At 37.1% G+C, this 21,115-nt stretch overlaps 1 protein-coding gene across 9 annotated transcripts in view; it reads right to left on the bottom strand.

Moving 5' to 3' along the window:
- The window catches only part of PCLO (piccolo presynaptic cytomatrix protein), a 343,040-nt gene that overhangs the window by 176,861 nt on the left and 145,064 nt on the right, over nucleotides 1–21,115 (bottom strand). For all 9 annotated transcript variants that reach the window (XM_021384447.1, XM_021384450.1, XM_021384451.1 and 6 more), the window contains exons 4-6: nucleotides 19,225–20,445; nucleotides 7,264–12,331; nucleotides 4,876–6,881 (exon numbers count right to left, since the gene is read on the bottom strand). In XM_021384447.1, the coding sequence (XP_021240122.1) occupies nucleotides 4,876–6,881; nucleotides 7,264–12,331; nucleotides 19,225–20,445 (8,295 nt within the window). The remainder of the gene's footprint in view (nucleotides 1–4,875; nucleotides 6,882–7,263; nucleotides 12,332–19,224; nucleotides 20,446–21,115) is intronic.

Below are 21,115 nucleotides of genomic sequence, written 5' to 3'. Positions count from 1 at the left end.
GATGTGATATATGGAAGTTTTTAATTCTACTAGGAGCCACTACCTTGTTTCCCTTCTCCAGTACCCAGATGTACAGAACATCTGACACAGTAACGGACATCTCCAATCACTGAAGTCCTAATCTTTATTTCTGAAGAGGAAAACAGATAAACACATGTTCCTTGTAATTGAAAATATGAACTGATATCAAATATAAAATTTTAACATCACTATTCAAAATAGATACAGCTCACCTAAATGTGACATGCAGTAAGGATTTATCCAAACCACCAAGCAAAGTTGTTAGTGATGAAAATGAGGAATTATGTTGTAGTTACAGTATCATGGACAAGGCAGAAATGTCACGGTACAAAAGGGAGATGTTAATAAGGTAAATTCCATTAAATTGATTTTAAAATGAGGACAGCAATTATAGAGAACAATATTTAGTGTAATTCACTTTTATGTTTACTACCTACTTATATTATTAGGTGCAGTAGATTTGAGCCAACACTTTCAGACTTATTGCTTTGTATTTTTAAAATCCATTAGCAATACTCTAGAAGACAAAATAGAGATTAATGTGCTTTGTTTTTGTTATTTCATTTAAAAAAAAACCGATACTTTTAAAATCAGTATTAAAAAAATCACTTCTGCTCTTAAAACAGCAATAGATTAAGTTCTGCAATTTTTATTTAAATAGTCTTTTGGGATTTTTCTTGAAATTGTTGCCTTTTTTACCATAATATATAGATTTGAATTATATATGCCTTATAGTTGCAGCAACTAACATCTGATGAAAAATTCAAGAAAAGTGTTAACTCTCTTCAGAATTTGTTCAAACTATGGATGCTTAGACACGATTTATACCCTGAAGCTAGTAGGGCATTGACAGATGCATCTTTGCATTAGTTTCAGTAATACAGACACTTCTTCTGAAGCTTTATACACTGCTTAGCTGTAAATGTTGTGCAAGTATGACAGTTCATCTGCAAGGTCTTCTGTCACTTGCTTCAATTTAGTTGAGCAGGCATTTTACATCTAAAGGCAAAAGGCAGACAACTTCCATCTTTGATTACACAGATGCAATGTGTACAAGTGCCAAAGTTGACTGTGACTGGTGTCAGATTTGATTATATAATGCACTGGTGTAAAGCTATTTATTAAACTAGTCAGGTACTCAATTTTTTGTTGCTGCTGAATGGGTTAATTTGAATCTAAGTTCTAGTAGGGACTTCATGCCTTCAGGGAAAGCACCACTATGACATCACACTGTGGATATCCAAGCAGGACTGCAGGGCAGTCTCAAAGATAGCACTGGGGAGCTCATTACCACTGGGAACTCAAGTTGCACAAAGCCCACAAAGGGAGAAAAATGGGTATCTTTGCATAGAAACATTTCTAGATGGGTGGCTTCCATGACTGTCCTTTTGTTAGTGGCAACCTGTATCTCACAATTTTTCCTTGACACAGCTACACTTGGTTACTCACAGAACTGCACTCTCTAAGAGCTACTAAAGTAAGCAAAAGGCAAAGCAATTCTTCTACTCTGGTATTAATTAACACCATCTGTGTTCATTCTAGTGTTAACAGAAGCTATGGTCACTATAAACAGTGAAGTAAAATGTAAATGTGTAACTTGTTATCTCGACATTAAACGTGCTGTCGCTGAAAGCAATATTTTCTGGATATTTATCGCTAGATGATTAGCAGACAGATTATTTCTCAGACTTTCACTTCTGCTAGACTGGATAAAACATAATTTCCTACAAAAGGGACATTAAAGAACATAAAGTTACAGCAGTAGTTGTAAAAAGTAGAGATACCATTTTATCATTATATTCAATCTCTATAATATTCTAATAAGCATATTTTTTAATGGAAGAAGGATATGAATGATGAAAGTGCATTGCCTGGAGGACAAAGTGTCATTTTACTGTAATCCTTAAAACGAGACTGATTTTATTCCTATCTCAGGAATAAACTGATTGCATAAGGATAAGCCTTTTTGATAAACTGCCACAACATTATGCCTGTGAAACATGTAGATGACCACATCACATGAACACCCTTTTCACCTGTAGTGTTTTTGAATGGAGACAAAGACGTAACCCTGAAACAAGAACAATTAAAAATGTGATGGGATATTCATCCATGCAAAAAAATATCCCCTAAGGCAGGGAAAGATCAGTCTTTCATTTCCATCTTCTTTCTTTACATTCAACACTGCCTTCCTCTTCTAAGTGAACTGTTTCACAAGTTTTTCTGCACTGAACTTTGTGGTTCTGAATGATGCATCTGATCCCCTCTGCCTTTCCCTTTTTACAAGTAGGCAATTAGGTGCTCTCCACTCAGCAGGCACAAAAGGGAAAACAGAGAATTTACAAATGGCAACTGGACACTGCAAAATATTAAAAAAAAAAAACTGTTGGAGTGCAAAAATATTTCAATGTTGATGAAACATTTTCATTCTATAATTACTAAGATAATCCACAAACGATCTTGTATTTAAAATTCAGTATAACAACAGCATGTTGTAACAACACAAATCTGCAGCTGAAAAAAATATCAACAAGGTTTATACTTTGTCAACAGTGGCAGTATGTATATACAATCAGGAGGAAGTTCTGAGAAAGAGTATTATGGCATAGAAGGAGATAACACTGTCCACTCTTTCCCACACTTCCGAGATGCTACAGTTCTAACACCAGTTTCTCAGTTGGTATAAAAACTCATAGTTATACTGGAAAGAATACTGGAAGTCTTCTGGAAACTAAAGATCCCCCCCTTCCCAGTACCAGTGGATTGAGTAATTGAGAACTGAAACTGACACAGATAATGCCAAAGCAAATTACGTCCATATTTCCATATGCTGATGATATCATTAGATTACTTTCTGAATATTCCTACCTATTCTTTTTGTTATGTATATCTTCTGTTCCCTTATTTTTCAACTGACTCCAGCCTAAGCTAACTGAACGTAAGAGCCTGTATCAGAAAGAGAAGGGAAAACACACTTAATGCTTGACATAACATTAGAGCTGAAAGCTGCCATGATGGCCTTGGGAGGTTTGCAGAGCAGTTTCCCCACCATATGCCACAAGACACAGACAGTGCAGTTCACTTTACAAACATGGAAGATTTCTGCTTTCCTTGCATTTGTCGACTTGCAGTCCGTGTTCCAGAAAAATGTCCATCTCATTCATCTAAACCGTAAGCACTTTGAGACATGGACTATATTCTGCTTGATGACTGCTAGTATTATGAACAGTACAGTTCATTACTGTTTGGGATCAGGGCAACATGGTAACAATCATGTGGGAAAGTAATGAATACAAGATTTTTCTTTCCATGTCTTCATTAATGAATACTGTATGTGTTCAAACTCTAACATAAAAAACTTTTAAAAAATCAGTGCTTTATAGAATTTATCATCACCCATCATTGTATATAGAATACAATCCATCTAATCTAATCCATCAATCTATATGCATCTACGAAATAAGTGAACTGAATCAGTTGTCCTCAATAATAGTTTCACTGCATTGCCAATTATTTTACAGTATTACAACTACTCTCCAATATCGAGTACAACTCAACATTTTCTAACCTCTGAGCAACATTATTCAAGATGCTGTTCTACACGAAAGGAGCGTTCATGTTACTGTTTCTCACGCTGTTGATCCTGCATTAGGGAATGATGTTGATACGGAGAACCAATGCCATGACTACAGTTTTCCCTTCAAACTTCAAATAATGGTTTTAAGCAGTGATAGCATAGGAAGCACTTAATATCTGAACAAATATGTTAAACTGTAGAAACTGGTTACAATGAGGTTCTTGGAGGGTACAATCAGACAAACCTGGTCACTACAAAATATCTAACATAGAAGGACAAACCCACTTTATTCTGTTCAGCCTGTACTACAGAATCACTTATGTATTCACAGACAATGGAACATAAAAATTACAGAAGTCAAATGGCAGTTCTCCTAGAGCTCTTACAAATTAGATACTGACCGTACAACTGACAGAATGACCTCAGACAAAAGGACAGCCAAGAGTATGTTAAATTATGACTGCTTTTTTGTTAACAAATACTACTTCCTCTCATTCATTAACAATGGATTGATTCTCAAATCAGAAATCTTACTTCTCAAGGAGAAAGAATATTGTAGAAATAGAAAATGTATAATGTCAGTCCTTTATTATTCAAAATTGTCTCTATCCCAACTAAAACCAGTACATTTCCTCTGACATCATAGGAAACAGCCTCCAGCACTTGCATAACTTCTTGATAATCCTTCCTATCCAAAACAAAACCGAAAAAAAACCTATTTATGGTCTGAAAACCTTCAGTTTGGAAGAGGTAAAAGATGTACATACAAATTGGGACGTAAGGTTACCCACAGAATCACAAATGGCAAAAAAAACCCACAAGGGTCAAAAGCGACAGCTAAATCATGAAATTACAAATCTGGTGTCAGCTGTCTCTCAGAAGGTATATGCAGTAATTCCAACGTAAATATACTACAGACATGCCATATGAGCTGGGTGTTGTGTTACTAAAAAAGAAAATGCTTCTCATTTTCTAGGAATTGCTAGTAATTATTTTATTGGCAATTAACTACTATTTAAAACATAAAGGGCCATTAAAATTCTGAACAAATATTTGTTGTTTATTTTTCCTGAATCTCACTAAGACTGTGATCTCAGTTCCCCTATCTCCAGGCAAAGCAATGACTTAAACAGACATTCCTTGGGACTTTTCAGCAAGATGTAGAAAAGGACTACATACATAGGCACTGCTAATGACTGCATCAGCCCTCATGCTATAATAAAGTCAGCTGTACAATTGCATACTAAAAAAAAAAAAAGAAAACAAATACTTCTTACCATGAAACCCTCAGTGTATTGAAACTGAGCTCTGGAACTGTCTTCTGCTGTGGGACTCAGGGGCTTAGGATCAGACATAGAGCGTTGCATCATCTTTGCTGCCTTTGGGCTTGATGGAGGAACCTTGGCAATGTCAGCATGTAGCATCTTCTGAGGGCTGATGTCATCAGTGATGGATTTTTCATAGGGTACAAATGCTGACTCTATAACTTTGCTTGGTGAAACAGGTGAAATGGGTGAATAGAGAACTTTGGGAGATTTGGGAGGGGAAGGGACTACCTGCAGAGTGGAAGCTGGACGAAGGTGAGATGAGTAGCCTATTTCTAATGGTGTTGGGCGTTTTTTATCTTTCTGAGGGGATGAAGCTGACAAATACTGGGGACTTTGACTATCTGACTCTGTCTCTGTTTGACATCCCAAACTTTCTCCTTTATATGTCTTTTCTGGAGCTGAAATGTGTTTTATGATTTCAACCTTAGCATCCAATCGAGCCCTGATTGAAGGTGTTCTTATTGTTCCTACAGGTTCTGTTTGAACTGAAATCTCTGCTACTGTCTGAACTGCAATACTAGATACTTTGGAGAATTGTTTTGCTTTGTCTGCCTCTGTGGTACTCTCACTGTATTTCCCTACACGAGGCTTTCTTCTAGATCTGCTAGAAAGATCCCATTCATCTTGATCTTCATCATCTGTCTGGACACTTGTATCAACACTCTTCTTAGTTCTCCGTCTCCTGTTTGTGTAACCTCTGTCTGCTCCGTCTTCATCATCAGTTTGCACTCCACTGTCCACTATCTTTTTGTAGCATCTGGGCTCTTCTTCCAGAGTCTCCTCCAGCCCCTCATAGGGACCACGTAATTTTGGCATAGAACTCCTCTTTTTCAATTGCTTCTCCTCTCTAACATCAATATCCTTCAGAGACATTTCTGAAACAGAGCTTAGGATGCCAGACCTAGGTATGTATTGGGTAATGCCATCTGACTGAACTGTATACCATGTTTGGCTTTGTGGAATTTCAATACCCAGCACTCCTGAAGCTGTAGTGGTTGCATCATCAGTAGGCCAAAACTGGCCATTTTCTGTGGCTGCATACTGTCCTTCCAAAAGTGCTTGATCTGTGGTTGTTTGTGGAGAGCCAGTTCCTGAAGGGTCATACCCATACTGATATATTTGTCGAATTTTTTGTTCCTCTAACTGTTGGTGGAGCTGTTGTTGAAGTTGTTGGAATTGTTCAAGTTGCAACTGTTGCTGGGCTAATGTCTCTTGTCTCATCATATACTGAGCTTGCCGCTCTTCTTCTTGCTGAAATAAGAGATGATGTTTCATGGACTGCAGCTCCTCAAGCTTTTTTTGCACCATAAACTTCTCTTGTTCCCTAAATCTTTGAATTTCCTGACGTTCCCATTCCAGCTCTTCTGCAAAGCGCTGTTGCTTAATTTTCTCGAGTTCAAGAAGTTCACGCTCCAAATCAAGCTGCTGCTGTTTGCCTTCTTCAGGGGCAATGATAAGAGCAACCTCATCTTCGATTACATCTGTATAAACTTCAGATGCTGTAGCAGGTATTAAGTTGGTTGGCTCAGTGGCAATAGTTTCTAGAGTAAGAGGTGGTAAGCCTGTCTCAATGTCAAGGGTAGTACTTGCATCTTTTTCAGCTGCCATTGTTGTCAAGAAACTGTATGATCTTGGAAGTGGTTGATTTTGTTGCAAAGTTGATAATGAGGGCACTGAGTCAATTGTTTGGAGAGCAGGTAAATCTCTGACAGTTGTACTGAAAATAGAACCAGGTTGCGTAGTGATGGCAAATGTAGATGGGATTGGAGTTGCTACTGAAGAATAAACAACACCATTGGATGATCTTAAAACACTTCCAGTGCCGAATGGGGAACTGAGGGATGATACCATTCTTGCTTGGGAATATTGTGGTGTACTGATCCCGATGCCAGAAATTACCTGTCGAGTCTCTGGGTAAGGACCAGTGGTCTTGCTTGAGTAATCCATAACCTCACCTGAAATTACAGGGCAAAGTTACAGTCCAGTCCCACAAAGGAATGCTGCTCTGCGGATTCTGAAAGTCATCTCATCTTGATGAATTAAATGGGAAGGGGAAACCGCATGCAAATCTTCAGGTTATTGATCTATTTTAGATGTGAAGGAAACAGCATTTCTGAACATGCAGGCACATGCAGGCACCTCTGTGCAAAACACATATGTAAAATGAAGAAATGAAATACATGTGTAATCCAGAATGATTTGTTACACTGTCCAAAAGAAAATAAAACAACAGAAGGAGGGGAAAAATAATAATATATAAAAAGAATCATCCTGAAATGAGGTGAGGAACATCAATATCATATTTCAAAGAAAGATCTGCAGCTGTGTCATACTGACCTGTAGTAACTCTTCCAGAAGTAAGATCTACTGCTGCATCAGTTGCCCCAGCTCGATAATCAAAGCTATTCTTGCTTTTGTATGCAAACAGTCCAGCTTCTGATAAATTTGTGTCAGACATAGATGGTTTCATACCTCCCATTCCTCGGTAGCCATATGACCCTGAACGATCATATTGATAGTGGTCATCCCTATAACCAAAGCGATCCTCAGGAAGCGTAGTTGGAGGTTGCTGTGCTGTACAGCTTCTACCAAATGGCAGTTTATAAACCATATCACAGCAGACGGCTCTTCTTCCTGCAGTCAGGTCCACAGGCTTTTCATCATCTTCTATTACTGTAGTTACAATACCTGAAGTAGTTTCATCTATTGTTACGACAGTTCTATGAGATTTTGTAGTGCTAAGGTCAACTGCTCCAATCTCCATTGGCTCCTGAGAAGTGGAGAGATCAGTCCAACCATTTGTGACACTAACAGGTGGTACAGTAACAGGCTTTGTAGCAGCCCATGTCACTGCATGTGTTGAAGTACCTAGGGATAAATTTATTGGCACTTCATCTCTACTTACAGAGAAAGGCTGGCTGCCTGTTACTCTGTACACAGGCTCAAAATGTTTTGATGTTGTTAGCTGCAGTGGAGTTGTCATTGCATGTCCCAGATCCACAAGGCTGTCTGTGCTGGCAGAGTAGCTTACAGTGGCAGTGCAGGTCATGACAGTTACTGTCTCAGTGACTATAGACAGAGAAGGATCTGCAACACATGCAGTACTAAGATTTATGATAGCTGGTTGAACAGTACTTACTGGCCTCCCAGACGTATCACCTGCTGGCATTTGCCTTCTAGCATCCATGGAAACAGCAGACAGATCCATACAGCTGTCTCTCATTTCAATATCCATCTTAGTTAAAGTGCGAAGATCAATGACATCACCCAAAGGATGGAATCTTCCATTCTCTCTATACCTGGGTTGATCTGTTATATATATTGGCTCTGGAGGTATAGTAATAGCAACACTACCTAAACCAGCACTGGGCACTGGGTGCTTCACTACAGATGCTGTGGTCTTGGCTACCTCTGTTGTTACTGCTTCTAATTTTGAACTAGGTAATTTTTCAAAAGTTGATTGCGTTGTAATAGGAATAGTTTGCAAAGCACCTGTAATATACATACTCTGATCTGCTGCACTTTGAATTTCCACAGCTTTCATGGATGGAGTAAAAACTGGTTGCAAAGGCTGGGAAATCTGTTCTTTAGAAGGTGCTTCTAAAGGCCAGCTGGTAACAGCCTGACTAGTGATAGCTTCTGTGGGAGTTCCAGGCTCAGATGGCAATGTGATGACAACATAGGTTTCCTGTGAGGGTTTTGTCAACCTTGGTGAAGATTTGTTAGAGTGTGGAGACAAAGGGGATGTGGGAGATGCTATTTTGTATTCAGCTGAAGAGACCAAATTCAGAGTCATACTTGATGTCAATGATAAACCTATTGGTTTGGCCTGCGTTTCCGCTGGCTTATGAACAGCTATTGGGAGTGGAGGAATGGCTGGTTTAGGAGCAATTGGAGGTTTAGTTACTTCAGTAGGCCTGTGACTGAAAACGAGCCCTGCTGGAATGGAGGACGGCTTGGGTGGTACAGGAGGTGGTGTTGGGGTGTATGTTTTTGTGATAGGTACCGCATGATTCTTTAATACAGCTGTGGATTCCAGTGTTGCAACGCTTGTTACTAAAGGTACTGTTGTGGGAGCTGTTGCCATGGAAGCCTGAATCTGTGACTTCTTTTTGGGATAAATGGCTGGTTTGGGTAAAATAGGTGGAGGTAATGGTGGAGGAGGAGGAGGTGGTGGAGGAGGAGGTGGGGGCGGAGAAGGCTGTGCAGGAGAATCCAAAGAAGAGCTTCTAAAAAGTGAAAATACTTTGGATGTTAGAGCAGGAGCTGAGGAAGGCATGGAGACCATGCTGGTCTTACTTATTACTCTGGGAGTAGGTACAGGAGGTGTTTCTGATGCAGGCTCTTTAACTGAAACTGATGCTACACATATGGGTGGTTGCTCAGATGTAGCGCCGGTCAAGTTAATCCTTGTCATATCAAGACTCAGTTCTTTGTATGAATCTTCATGATGAATTTTGACAATGCCAGCCTCTACTGTACTTTTCATTTTTCTAGCTACATCCTTTTCTGCTGTGGAGATATCAAAAGTAATGGTATCAGCTGTATATTGCTTGGGTTTCATAACTGTAGTGGTGAATACCGAAGGTGTAGTTTCAGGCAAACAAACTGCAGCTTGATGCACAGTATCCATATCTGAGGCTATAGTTGGCTTTGTAGTATCTCCAGCAACAGATTCATAAGGCATGCTCACTTCAGAGTACTCTTCTGTAGATGTAAAGGGAACTTGGGCTATTATCTTGACACCTTCAGAATCTGCTAGTTTACTTACAGCATCTGTTGTATCTACATAACCTGTGGTTGCACTATCTATAGGTGATGAACTGTCTGTGGTACAAACAGAAGATGTAGACGATGTTAAGGAAGCTGTATCAGAAGGTAAAATTGATGCAGCACCTTCTGATATCTCAGAGTATGTCAACATCGATGTTTCATGAGAAATTATTTCTTGAATTTCTCTGGCATAATCTGTTAAGTATTCATCTTCTATTTCCTCTGCTGTAAAATGCTGTGTTATTTTAACATCCGGAATAGAAAGTGCTATGCTACTGAGAGATGATACATCTGAGATTGCTGAAGTGGTGCTTGACGTTAAAGATGTACTATCTGCTATTTCTCCAACACTAGACACCTTCGTATCAGATGCAGGAGCAAAATCTGAAGTTGGCTGTGTTGGACTGGACCCAGGGGTTAGCTGCATTCTTTGTCTTTTCATAAGCTCTTCATAAGCAGCTTCTGCATCTAACAACTGCTTTTCTTCAGTGGTGGAAGTTACTGTGCTGTCTAATACAACTATTTCGTGACTTTCTGGAATAATATAAGAGCTAGAAACAATGTCTTCTTGAGGCACAATTGAACATAAAGGCTCTACACTATAATAGTCTTCCTGTAGATCACTAATTTTCTGTGGTTCATCATAGATCTGTTCTGAAGCCCTTATTTTTTTCTCTTTTCCTCTCTGCTGTATATATTCATTACTCTCATCTTGTCTCATTGCAAGATTAGTATCAACACTTCCATTGTAAGTATCCTCTATTAAAGATTCATAAATATAATCCTCTATTAGCATCCCACCATACAAAGATTCTTTTTCAAATACTTCATCTTTTTCACTTGTAATTTGAAAAGACTTGGACTTGTGGGTCTTATGAATCATTTCCTCGTATACCTCCTCAGCACTTTTCAGTGTCTTTTGACCACTTTCTTCTTTTAGGACTCCCATTAGTTTTTCATCTGTTGGTGAGTATAGAGAGACAGCAGTAGGCAATTTGTAAACTTTTTGTACTTCTATTATTTTTTCTGGGCTGATTTCAAATCCTTCAGGATCTGATTCAATACTAGGTGAGTACTCTGAACAGGAAGATCTGTGCAGCTCTTCCATTTCTGCTGCCTGTCGTAATTCTTCTGTTGGAGATGCATCTTCAATGGGAGAAAGATTACTTGGAGGAGTCTTTGGACGTTCTCTTCTTCTCTGAGCTCTCAGTTCATCCTTGTCCTTTTTAGATTTTTTGCTAGAACTTTTTCTTTGTTGCTGTTCTAACTCACGCTGTTTCTCTTGTTCCTTTAGCAGTTCTTCTTCTTCCCGTAGTTCTTCTTCTTCTGAAGAATCTTCAATAGTTGGAAGAAGAGGACCATGAGACCGATGTCTAGCTTTGCGCTGCTGTTTGCTCTCCCCTCCCAGTTTTTTGTGACTAGGACTGCTGTCACTATCTTCATCAAGTGATGACACTGAAGTAGGCGACGTACCTGGTGTGAAACTAGAAGCATGTAAACTAGAAGATCCTTCTCCTCTAGATCTATCTTCAGGCGAATCCGTAAGACTTTCCATCTCTAGCTCAGGCTCTTCATCAAAATACAAAATACCCTTCTGTTGTTCAGGTGTCTCAGAATACTTGCTTGTTATTGTACTATTTAATTCTATTGTTTTGAAACGCCGAAGGCCTCCTCCCCCACTTATAGCAAGTTCTTCACCATCTTGACTTTTAGTTTCCCTGTATTTTGGCTCTGGGCTTTCATCAAAAGTCTCATCATCATCATCATGCCACGAATGTCGTCTTCCTGCATCCTCATCATATCCTGCACTACTTTTCCGTGCCATTCTCCTGTGTTTTCCTGCTGTTCCTTTGGCTTTGCTTTTCACTTCTTCTTTCTTTTGGCTTTCAGTTACACTGATCTCTTTAAGTTGATTTCTAATGAATTCATCATCTTCAGAACCTGAGGCATCTTCATCAGCACTCATCTCTATAATTTGTTTTCTAATGAAGTCTTCCTCATCACCGGATCCCTGACTGTCGTCTTGTTTGTACTCATCACTACTTGATGAACCAACACTAGCTCTTCTCTTTCTCCTTGGTACAGGTGAGTTTTCACTCTCACTGCTGTCTTCCACAGAATCATAGCGTTGTCTTCTTGCTGGTGTGTCATCTCCTCCACCTTCTTCCTTGTAGTCAGTTCGGGAGGAAGAACCTCCTTTGCCATCTGCTGCAATGGTTCTTTCACCTTCTTGAATACTTTCTAAGTCTTCCTCATCAGAACTGTAAGACTCTGGAGTGACTGGCAAAGGCTTTGTTTTATGTTGATCCTTTGTCTGATCACTGTATGCTTCATGAAGTTCTTTCCTTTTCACAGATTTTTCATCAGCAAGTGTACTTGCCTGAGCTTCCAAAATAGAAAGGACAGTACTTTCCAATTTAGCTAGATCTGAGGGGCTTGGTGGACTTTCTTGTGAAATAGTGTCTTTTTTACTAGATTCTCTGGTTAAGTCCTTTTCATCACTGGGGATATGACTTGGAATTTCACCAAGTGAACTTGATATCCCATCAGAAGAATACCCGGTGTCACTCAGACCTTGTGGACTTTTCTGTTGCTGAGAGCTTGATGTGTCTGATTTGTCATCCTCCTTCTCCTAAAAAAATAAATACATATGCGTGTGTATATACTTATATAAAAATTCTTTAGGTCTCCAAGCAATTACATATGTGTGTTTTTTCTAACAGATGAGCTAAAGTCCCAGATGTAAAATTTTAACTCAAATTATATTAAATTGTAAATGACTAAACACTAATTCTGTTTTGCAAAGCCATTAAAATAATATATTGCTTTATTCAGATTTTGAATGCTGACATTTAACTATGCTTTCCCTGATTTTCCACATCAGTAAATGATATTATCAGTTGTAAGATTTTAAATACAAATAGAAAACAAATAGAGTAGTTACTTGCTTTCAGAATCCTATCTAATGATAGTCTATCATTTGTTCAAATGTGCACGGGACAAATATTTCTTGGTTAATTTAAATTAATATTTAATTATCTATGCTTCAAAACTGCCTAGAGTTCTAGATATAAATACAGCTTACTAAGCAGCCTGTAGTATTTCTGGGGTCTACTCCTTACTTCGCTCATTTGATCTTTTACAGTTCCCTAGAAATACGCGAATCTTCTCAAATTTTGGACCATTGGTCTCATTTTCCTGAAGTAAGTGTTACACATTGTAACATAAGAATACACAGAGTACTGAAGCATGAGTTAACGTGGTCTGGAATGCCCCCATATGTGTACAAACATTTTCTGAACAGCTCATTAAAAACAAGTTTCTCAGTACACTTGTAATACAGAGGTAAGCTGTTGCTAGGAAAGCATAATTGTGGGGATAAAAGCAAGACAGACAGTTACTGATCAAAGGAAATAAGGAAGAAAACAAAGCAGGCATATGCACCTGAACACTGAAACCCATACTTTCCCACTTAATCCTAATTAAATACCCTAATCATTAACCTAGCTTCAGATCCCTTTATATCACTCTGAATGACAAGCACCTGTTTCTCCTTTGGATAACAAAACACCAGGACTATCCTACAACAAATATTTTCACACCAGATTCCCTTCTCCTGGATGTGAAATGACTCCTAATTTCTCACAGCTGTGAAATATTCTACATATTGAAAGAATCTCATCATCCAACTAACAAAATAGCTCTGTCTCCAAATGACAGCTTATCTTAGCTGGAGCCAACAAGTGTCTCTATCTCCAACAGTGATTTGGGAATGAGCATCTCAAGTCTCCTGATTTTAATATGATGTGATCTCAATATTTCTTACAGCAGTCAGGTATTATCAGGGTGGTGAGGCACTGGAACAGGTTGCCCAGAGAAGACGTGGATGCAGCATCTCTGGAAGCATTCAAGGCCAGGTTGGATAGCACGCTGGGCAACCTGATCTAGTGAGTGGCAACTCTGCCCACAGCAGGGAGTTGGAATTAGATGAACTTTAAGGTCCCCTTCAACCTAAGCCATCCTATGGTTCTATGATAATGCTATGATTATTTATCAATTTCGTTAATCTAAGTCAATGATTGCTGAAGTGGACCTTACAATTTACTTAAATCTTTGACTCATCAGCATCCTTGGCATTATGCTGCATTTAAAAGAAAATACTGTGGAACAAATACAAAAAAAAAATATAGTTGGTAGGTACATTCACACACATGTTTAGTTGCTGTCAATTTTAAGTATTTTGAAATGTTTATTAACACTAAAGGAACATTTAAGGACAACATATCATAAAACAAGTATTTGTTAACTGTCAGTTATTTTATTTTTTAAAAGTAGTCCATTTTTTTCATTATTTAATTTACAGCTGAAGTACCTATTGCCTTCAGGCATGTCACTGTGCACATAATTCTCCACTAAAACCACTAGTAATAAGATTAAACTAATCTACTCATCAATATCTTCTTTAGTATCCTCCATTTCAGAGAAATGATTTATTACATTCTTAACAAAATCAGATATTACCTTGGATAGAAACCACATCTGTTCTTAACAACACTGAACCCAATATAATAAACCCAAGTATCTGAAATCAGAGCAAAAATCCTTGTATTTAAAAATTTGGTTTGACAGCAATTATTTCTAACAACAACTCTAGTGATAAAGCTGTATTTAATACATAAACATGGACAAAACTCCAATGGTACTCCAAACAACTTTGGGCAGTCATCAGCACTTAAACACCTCAGAACTCATTATTCTGAAAAAGGTACTTTTGGATATTCTCCAGCCCATAATGGTAGAATCATGTGTACCCTTCCTATCAGGTAAAAAATGAAGCATACTTAGAAGTTTTTTTTTTTTTTTTAACTTGTCTTTATATCTTTACTCCCATTATTAAAAAATATTTTTTAAGGAAAATTTATTGGAATACATTTTTAAAAAATATATAAACAGTTAAAACCAAAGAATTTTTTCATCTAGAAATATCATGCCCCCATAACAATTTCAGCTATTGTTATTTTTTTCTAATATGTCCATACTTGTAAAGACATACCCAATTATGCATGTCATCAATTTAGATTAGCTTCTAGAAAATTCAAACATTGTTCGAGCTCAGAAGGTCCCCTAGGAGTTGATGGACAGACTGTGCCCAAGTAGCGAAAGTGAGTCGCTGAGAATTCCACAGAGAGATGAAGTGATAAAATGACTTAAAAAGCATCTGAGACAGAACGCGTTAAATAAGTAGTTAACTTCAGAAATAAACAGGCAAATGGGCATGGAACAACCTTAGGCATTCTCCTAATCTGAGATGGTAACATTATCTAGGAGGCCATTGTGTAGTATCTACTCCATGACCAAACAAGACAAGATGGAAATGAGTACTGCCATTGCCTGCCCTGCTGCTGAACCCCAGTGTATGCCATAACATCACTGCTATGAATAATAAGATACTGAATGGCAGAAAAAAACTGCTATTAGTACAGTAAAGAGAAGAAAAAGTTCTACAGTAGTTAGGGACTTCCCTAGGAATAAATGTGACAAGAAAATCCAGCTTTCTTTTCAAGGCTACTATGATACGAATAAATTTTATATCATTTTTATATGTAGAGTTGTCTGTCCTGTGATATGTGATGCAAAAATTATCTTGCACATCATGTTTTGAGATAATATGCATGTAATTTATGAGAAGCAATCTTTGGTCTCTGTGTATTTTTTCCCTTCTTTAGGCATTCTGATATAAAGGATATTGTCATTAACTTTATCTGTTCTTCAGTGACCAGTAATCTATTTTGGACAGGATTGGCCATCACATACATTAAGATACCAACAAACTTGTAAACAAATTGTATCAAACATAAGATTTTTAGGCAAGCAACAAACTGTTGAGGAAACAATGTTTCTAAGGAATATATGTAAATTTAAAAATTGTTAGAGAATGAAAAATGTATCTGAATCAATAAGGAAAAAACACTTTTGTTGGTAAAGTTTTCAGTACTTGACAAATTTAGTTCTAATACAAACATTGGTGGAGGAATACTCTTAAGACACAATGAACAAGAAGACTTACCTAAGCTACAGGTTGGCTACGACTGTTTGAAAAAAGCAAAAAGCAAATGCAACCTCTTAAACTTGTACTAATGACAAACATGATCTAATGCTGGATGTATTCCTACTATTCCAGTGACATTTCTACAGTGATGGTGACAGTACATCATAAAACTATTTTACAACAGAAGTTTTTGCTTATTTGAAAATAGGTAATTCTGACTTGCTTTAAAGTGTTCAATTGGCTATCATATGAAATTAGAGCTCTTTTAAAAGAAAACTGTGATGTAAAAAAAGGCTTGTCAGTTTTAGAATTATTTATAATTTAGTAAGATGAATAAAGGAATAATAATGGATTACATTCTGTTGCATAAAATTTATTGTGCAGACGAACTCATGATTTTAAAAAGGTCATTCTCTTTGTAGAAGCAATATATCTATGTGCAATTTGTCTCTGATTGAGTGAACTGTTTAATCTTTTGATTGTTTTAAATTCTATTATCAAAACATTTTATTAAATAATTCTATCTGTGCACAAAAATCTGCCTACAAACAATTCTCTTCTCACTTACTCCATCTCCCTCATCCATGTTTTGTAATTAACAGCATTATAATGTCAATTTACAATTTATTACAATATCTCAATTTCTAACCAGGTATTTAACCAAACACATGATCATTCTTCAGTAAACATGAGATGGCAATGATAAGAGCACTTACATCATGTGGCTGATGTGTTGTAAACATGTCCAACTTACACCATCATAACGTGTTCATTTAGATACAATGAACTATTCTTATTTTAATCGGGAGTGCCAAGAAAACTGTTAGACATTGACAAATCAATATGTCACAAATGTCCAAGAATTCTAGGCATCTTTGTTGGGACAATTAATTGCAACTGCACATGTAATTACAGGACTGTTTATTAGGAAAAAATACCTGCAAATTATCAGCAAAGACAGTTTGTTCCTTGATATCTCTTTGAACAAATTACAGATTAAAATGTTATTGGGGAAAAAAATGGTTTGAAGAAAGAAACATCTTTATGATACCTTAAATCATACTTTGAGGCCAAATCTTTAGAAATGTTTCAATATTTAATTCACATCAAAGGATTTCAGATCTCTAAATATAATTGAGGTCTGTGTGATATTTTCCAAGGCTGACTTTACTGTAACAGATCTTGATCCTCTAAGATTCTTTCGAGTGTTGTTTGCATGTAGACTTTTCTTTTCAAGAAAAGTGAGGATAATGTTAACTAATTATTTCACTGAGATGCTACAAGAGTTAGTTAATCACCATTTTCACAGAGTTTGATATAAAATGGCATTAACAATTTGTCAGCTGCATCTTTACTTTGTTATTTAAAAATACACCTCTCTGAAATCCTTCATAAGATTCTGTCCTGAAATATATCATAATCTTCAGTATCTAGATATTATCATTTAACTATCCAAACAGTATCAGTGTTGATACCAAAACTGTTATTTCATCCTCCATTTCTGTCACATGCTTTTTCTGGGAGAATTGTATCTAATGTTCAAAGTAAAGTACGGTGAACATTAAGATGCTTCAATAAATTAAAAAAAAACCAATACTTATTTTCCTGAAGTATAAGCTAGGTGAGGCAACAGCTTTACCTTCAGAATTTCAGAATTCAAAGTTTAGAATTTATTTTTTGTTTAAATGATTTTTCCAAGGAGGAAAAACAGGGGGGTGGAGAGAGGGAGAATTAAAAAAAAAAAAAAAAAAAAAAAAAGTTCTTTTTTTTGTCTTTGTACATGTAAAAATAGCTATTCAACTTTCATTCATTCAATGTTTAGTGCTCTAATTTTAAAAATACTTCAAAGAGGATATCTATGTATTTCCTTTCATGCATTAGACTATTATGTTTACAAACTTCAGCTGAGTGTGCTTCAAAGTCCAATGACAAAAGTAAAAGAAAGCTAAACTTCATCCAGGGAGTTAACTCAAGAATTTCTGATTAAGTTTGAAGGCAGTGAGAGTAGTTAAGTGAAACAAAAGGGAAATGCAGGTGCGTGTGCACCACATGATATAGCAAGAGATCTGTTGCTATCAGAGACAGTAGTCAAATATACGCATCTTAAGATTTGCCAAGAGTGTCATGTGCTTTCTCATCTTCATAGAACACAAAAATGACCAGATAGGACTGAGACAAAAGAGTGATGAAAACTTTTCATTACAGAAGTTTTTAAACATAAAAAGGGAACTTTTAAGAAAAACAAACAAACAAAAAATTAAGTGTACTTCTTAGGTTTTCAGATACTAATGTATGTTACTAAAAAACATGCCCCCAGAGTGTCATTTTGTTAACTTGCTCTTCTTGGAAAGTCCTGCACTGCTGCCTCATGCCTAACATGAAATAATCAACCTGATATTTCACTTTCTTAGATCTCTTTCTTGTTTCTTCCAGAAGGGAGGATTTTGGCTATGTTACTCAGAACAAAATTTGCGTTCCCTCAGTACAATCATTTGATATCATACCTCTTGATACCGTGGCATCATATGAACACATCACGTGATGGAAATGTATCTGACTGGGAACATGATTTCTAAAAATAATAATTTTTAACAGAACTCTCCACAGCATGATTTCCAAATCGGAATAAATTTCTGCCCAAATACCTTGGTTATCAAACAAAGAAACAAAAATCTTATATTTATTACTGATTATATTTGAAAACATAATTTTGGCAAGATTGGAGTTTTCTCCTGAACCTTTTCCTGCTTTAGTAATATAATGCTCAGCATCTAATTTTCAGTACTGACGCACAAAAAAAATCAACCATCATTTGTCATTTGTCAACAAATTGTCTGTGTTATCCACTTCAGATGATAAGTGACTTGTTATTGACTTCATATTTAGGAAATGCATTTATTTAGAAATGCAGCCTTCTAGTACATTCTGTTATAAAGTCATCTAATGATCTGACTTGAGAGCTCAGCACAAACACTACTTAAACATGGGATAGGCAAATGAAACATTTAAAGATGTAAAGGCTGCATACTTTAACATACCATTTTCAGGCATCACAAAATATTCCTAAAATGTGTATCATACTTCGGTAGTTTAAAACACTGTGCAGCTTGTCATCAATTATTTGCTTTTGGGATTAAGAATTATGAAAATGTTCAAATTTCAACAATTAAACTCCAAAGCCTTGAGGGTCTACAGAAGCAGTTAAATAAATCATAAATATTTGAAAACTGATGAAACATAAGCTGAAAATCATGCAAGAACTATTGGAAAGTTGCAAGCAAAGAGCAGGACTAACTGGTGAAACTCTTACTCAACAAGAGTAATTGTGTCATTGAGAATCATCTTGTACCACTCATATGGATGATCCAATCATCCGTAATAATAAAGAGTAGGAAGATGTAAAGGACAGGGTCCATCAGGATGGGATTCTAAATTGTAGCAAAGGGGAAAAGCATGTAGAGGAAAAAGCTACTTACCATTTTTTCTCTCACTGCTTCCACATGGTCAGATCTTGGCAGACGTGACACTTGAACAGGAGTTTTTTCTTCCTCCGCTTTTTCAGTTTTTGAAACCATCTGTGGAATCCCAGTTGTCAAACCCTCTTTCTTAACATCCTCTTCTTTCTTTTCATGCAGTTTATCACAAGGTGCTTCAACTTCTGCTTTCTGTTCAGCAACACGGTCTTTTGTCTCAGCTGTAATTTGCTCTTTTTTGTCCTCTGGATGTGGAGTACTTTTTTCCAGGAGCTCAGGTTTTTTATCTTCTTCAAATTTCCTTGAAGGTTTCTTTTGATCTGAACTTACTGTTGCAGGAATTTTATCTTCTGAAAGTGTCTTTGACAGCTTCTCTTGCTGAAGTTTTAATTCTTCTTTTTGAGCTTCTTCTTGGATTTTCTCCACTGAAGTTTTCTCAGTTTTCACATGTTGAAGATTTAGATCTTCTTTCTGAATTCCATGTTGAATTTTATCAGCTGAAACTGCCTTGGACAATCTAACTCCCTGAAGTTGTGGATCCTCTTTCTGAGCTGCAGGTTGGATTTTGTCAGCTGATAATGCCTTTGCCATTTTCATCTGTTGGAGTTTTGGGTCTTCTTTCTGAACTCCATGTAAAATTTTGTCAGCTGAGGGTATCTTTGCCAATTTTGCCTCTTGAACTTTTATGTCTTCCTTCTGAACTCCATGCAAAATTTTATCAGCTGAGGATGTTTTGGCCAGTTTTGACTCTTGAAATTTTGCATCCTCCTTCTGAGCTCCATGCAAAATTTTATCAGATGATGGTGTTTTTGTCAGTTTTGTTTGCTGGAGTCTTGAGTCTTCCTTCTGGGAGACACGTTGTATTTTATCAGCTGAAGGTGTCTTGAAAAGTTTGCCCTGCTTAGACTTTGCATCTTCTTTCTGAATTCCTTGCTGGATTTTATCAGCTGACAATGTTTTTTCCAATTTCCCCTGCTGAAGTTTTGGAACTTCCTTCTGAACGCCTGGTTCTTCTTTAGGTTTTGTGGCTGCTGGAGTAGGCGGTGTGGAAGTCTTCTGTGGGGAATGTGAGACAGCAGGCACAGGCTGTTTTTGAGGAGTCGCAGGTGGCTTGGATACTGGTTGTGAAGGGCCTAGTTTTGGAAGTGGCACCTTGCCCATATCCCCAAGTTGTCCTGACATTGCCCTTTGGGTCTGACAGTTTAAGCACAGCCATTCCTGTACCTGTGATAGAACAAATATTCGAAGTTACTTATATGAAAACATAACAGTAAGATACATTGTCCTGAAATATTTATGATGTTTATGTACAAAATTTGCTTGTGTATTTCTAACACTTTTTTTTTTCTAAATCCTCTATAATCTACCAATGGTAACTTTACCTCCAAATTTGTAAATCTCTCTAACTTTTGACAAACTCTCTGTGTTTTCCTTTAGAAGTAACCTTTCTCTCTTGAATTTTTGTATACGTTTTACTTTTTAAGTTAATATGACAGTAACCCAAAAGGAAGAATACCTGTTTGCTCCCTGCTGCACAGTCCCCTTTTATTCTACTTTCCAGAAAATTGGGAAAAAAAGGGACAAATCTGTGTAAAAGATCTTGTTGCCAGTTGCCTAGCTACTATATAGAAGAAATCAGACTGTTTCTAGTGAGGTTTGGGGTACAGGTTCTTTAGAATACAAAAAGGAAATTTTAAATACAGAAGTCACAGAATAAAAGAATCACAGAATTGTAGGGGCTGGAAGAGACCTCTAGAGATTATCAAGTCCAACCCCCCTGCCAAAGCAGGCTCCCTAGACCAGGTTGCACAGGCAGGCCAGGCGTCCAGGTGGGTCTTGAATGCCTCCAGAAAATGAAACTCTACAACGTCTCTGGGCAGCCTGTTCCAGTGCT

This window comes from Numida meleagris, chromosome 1, assembly GCF_002078875.1.
Source record: "Numida meleagris isolate 19003 breed g44 Domestic line chromosome 1, NumMel1.0, whole genome shotgun sequence".
In the NCBI taxonomy this organism is placed as follows: Eukaryota; Metazoa; Chordata; class Aves; order Galliformes; family Numididae; genus Numida; species Numida meleagris.
The sequence above is the reverse complement of the archived record's forward strand: the minus strand, read 5'-3'. Positions and strand labels throughout refer to the sequence as shown.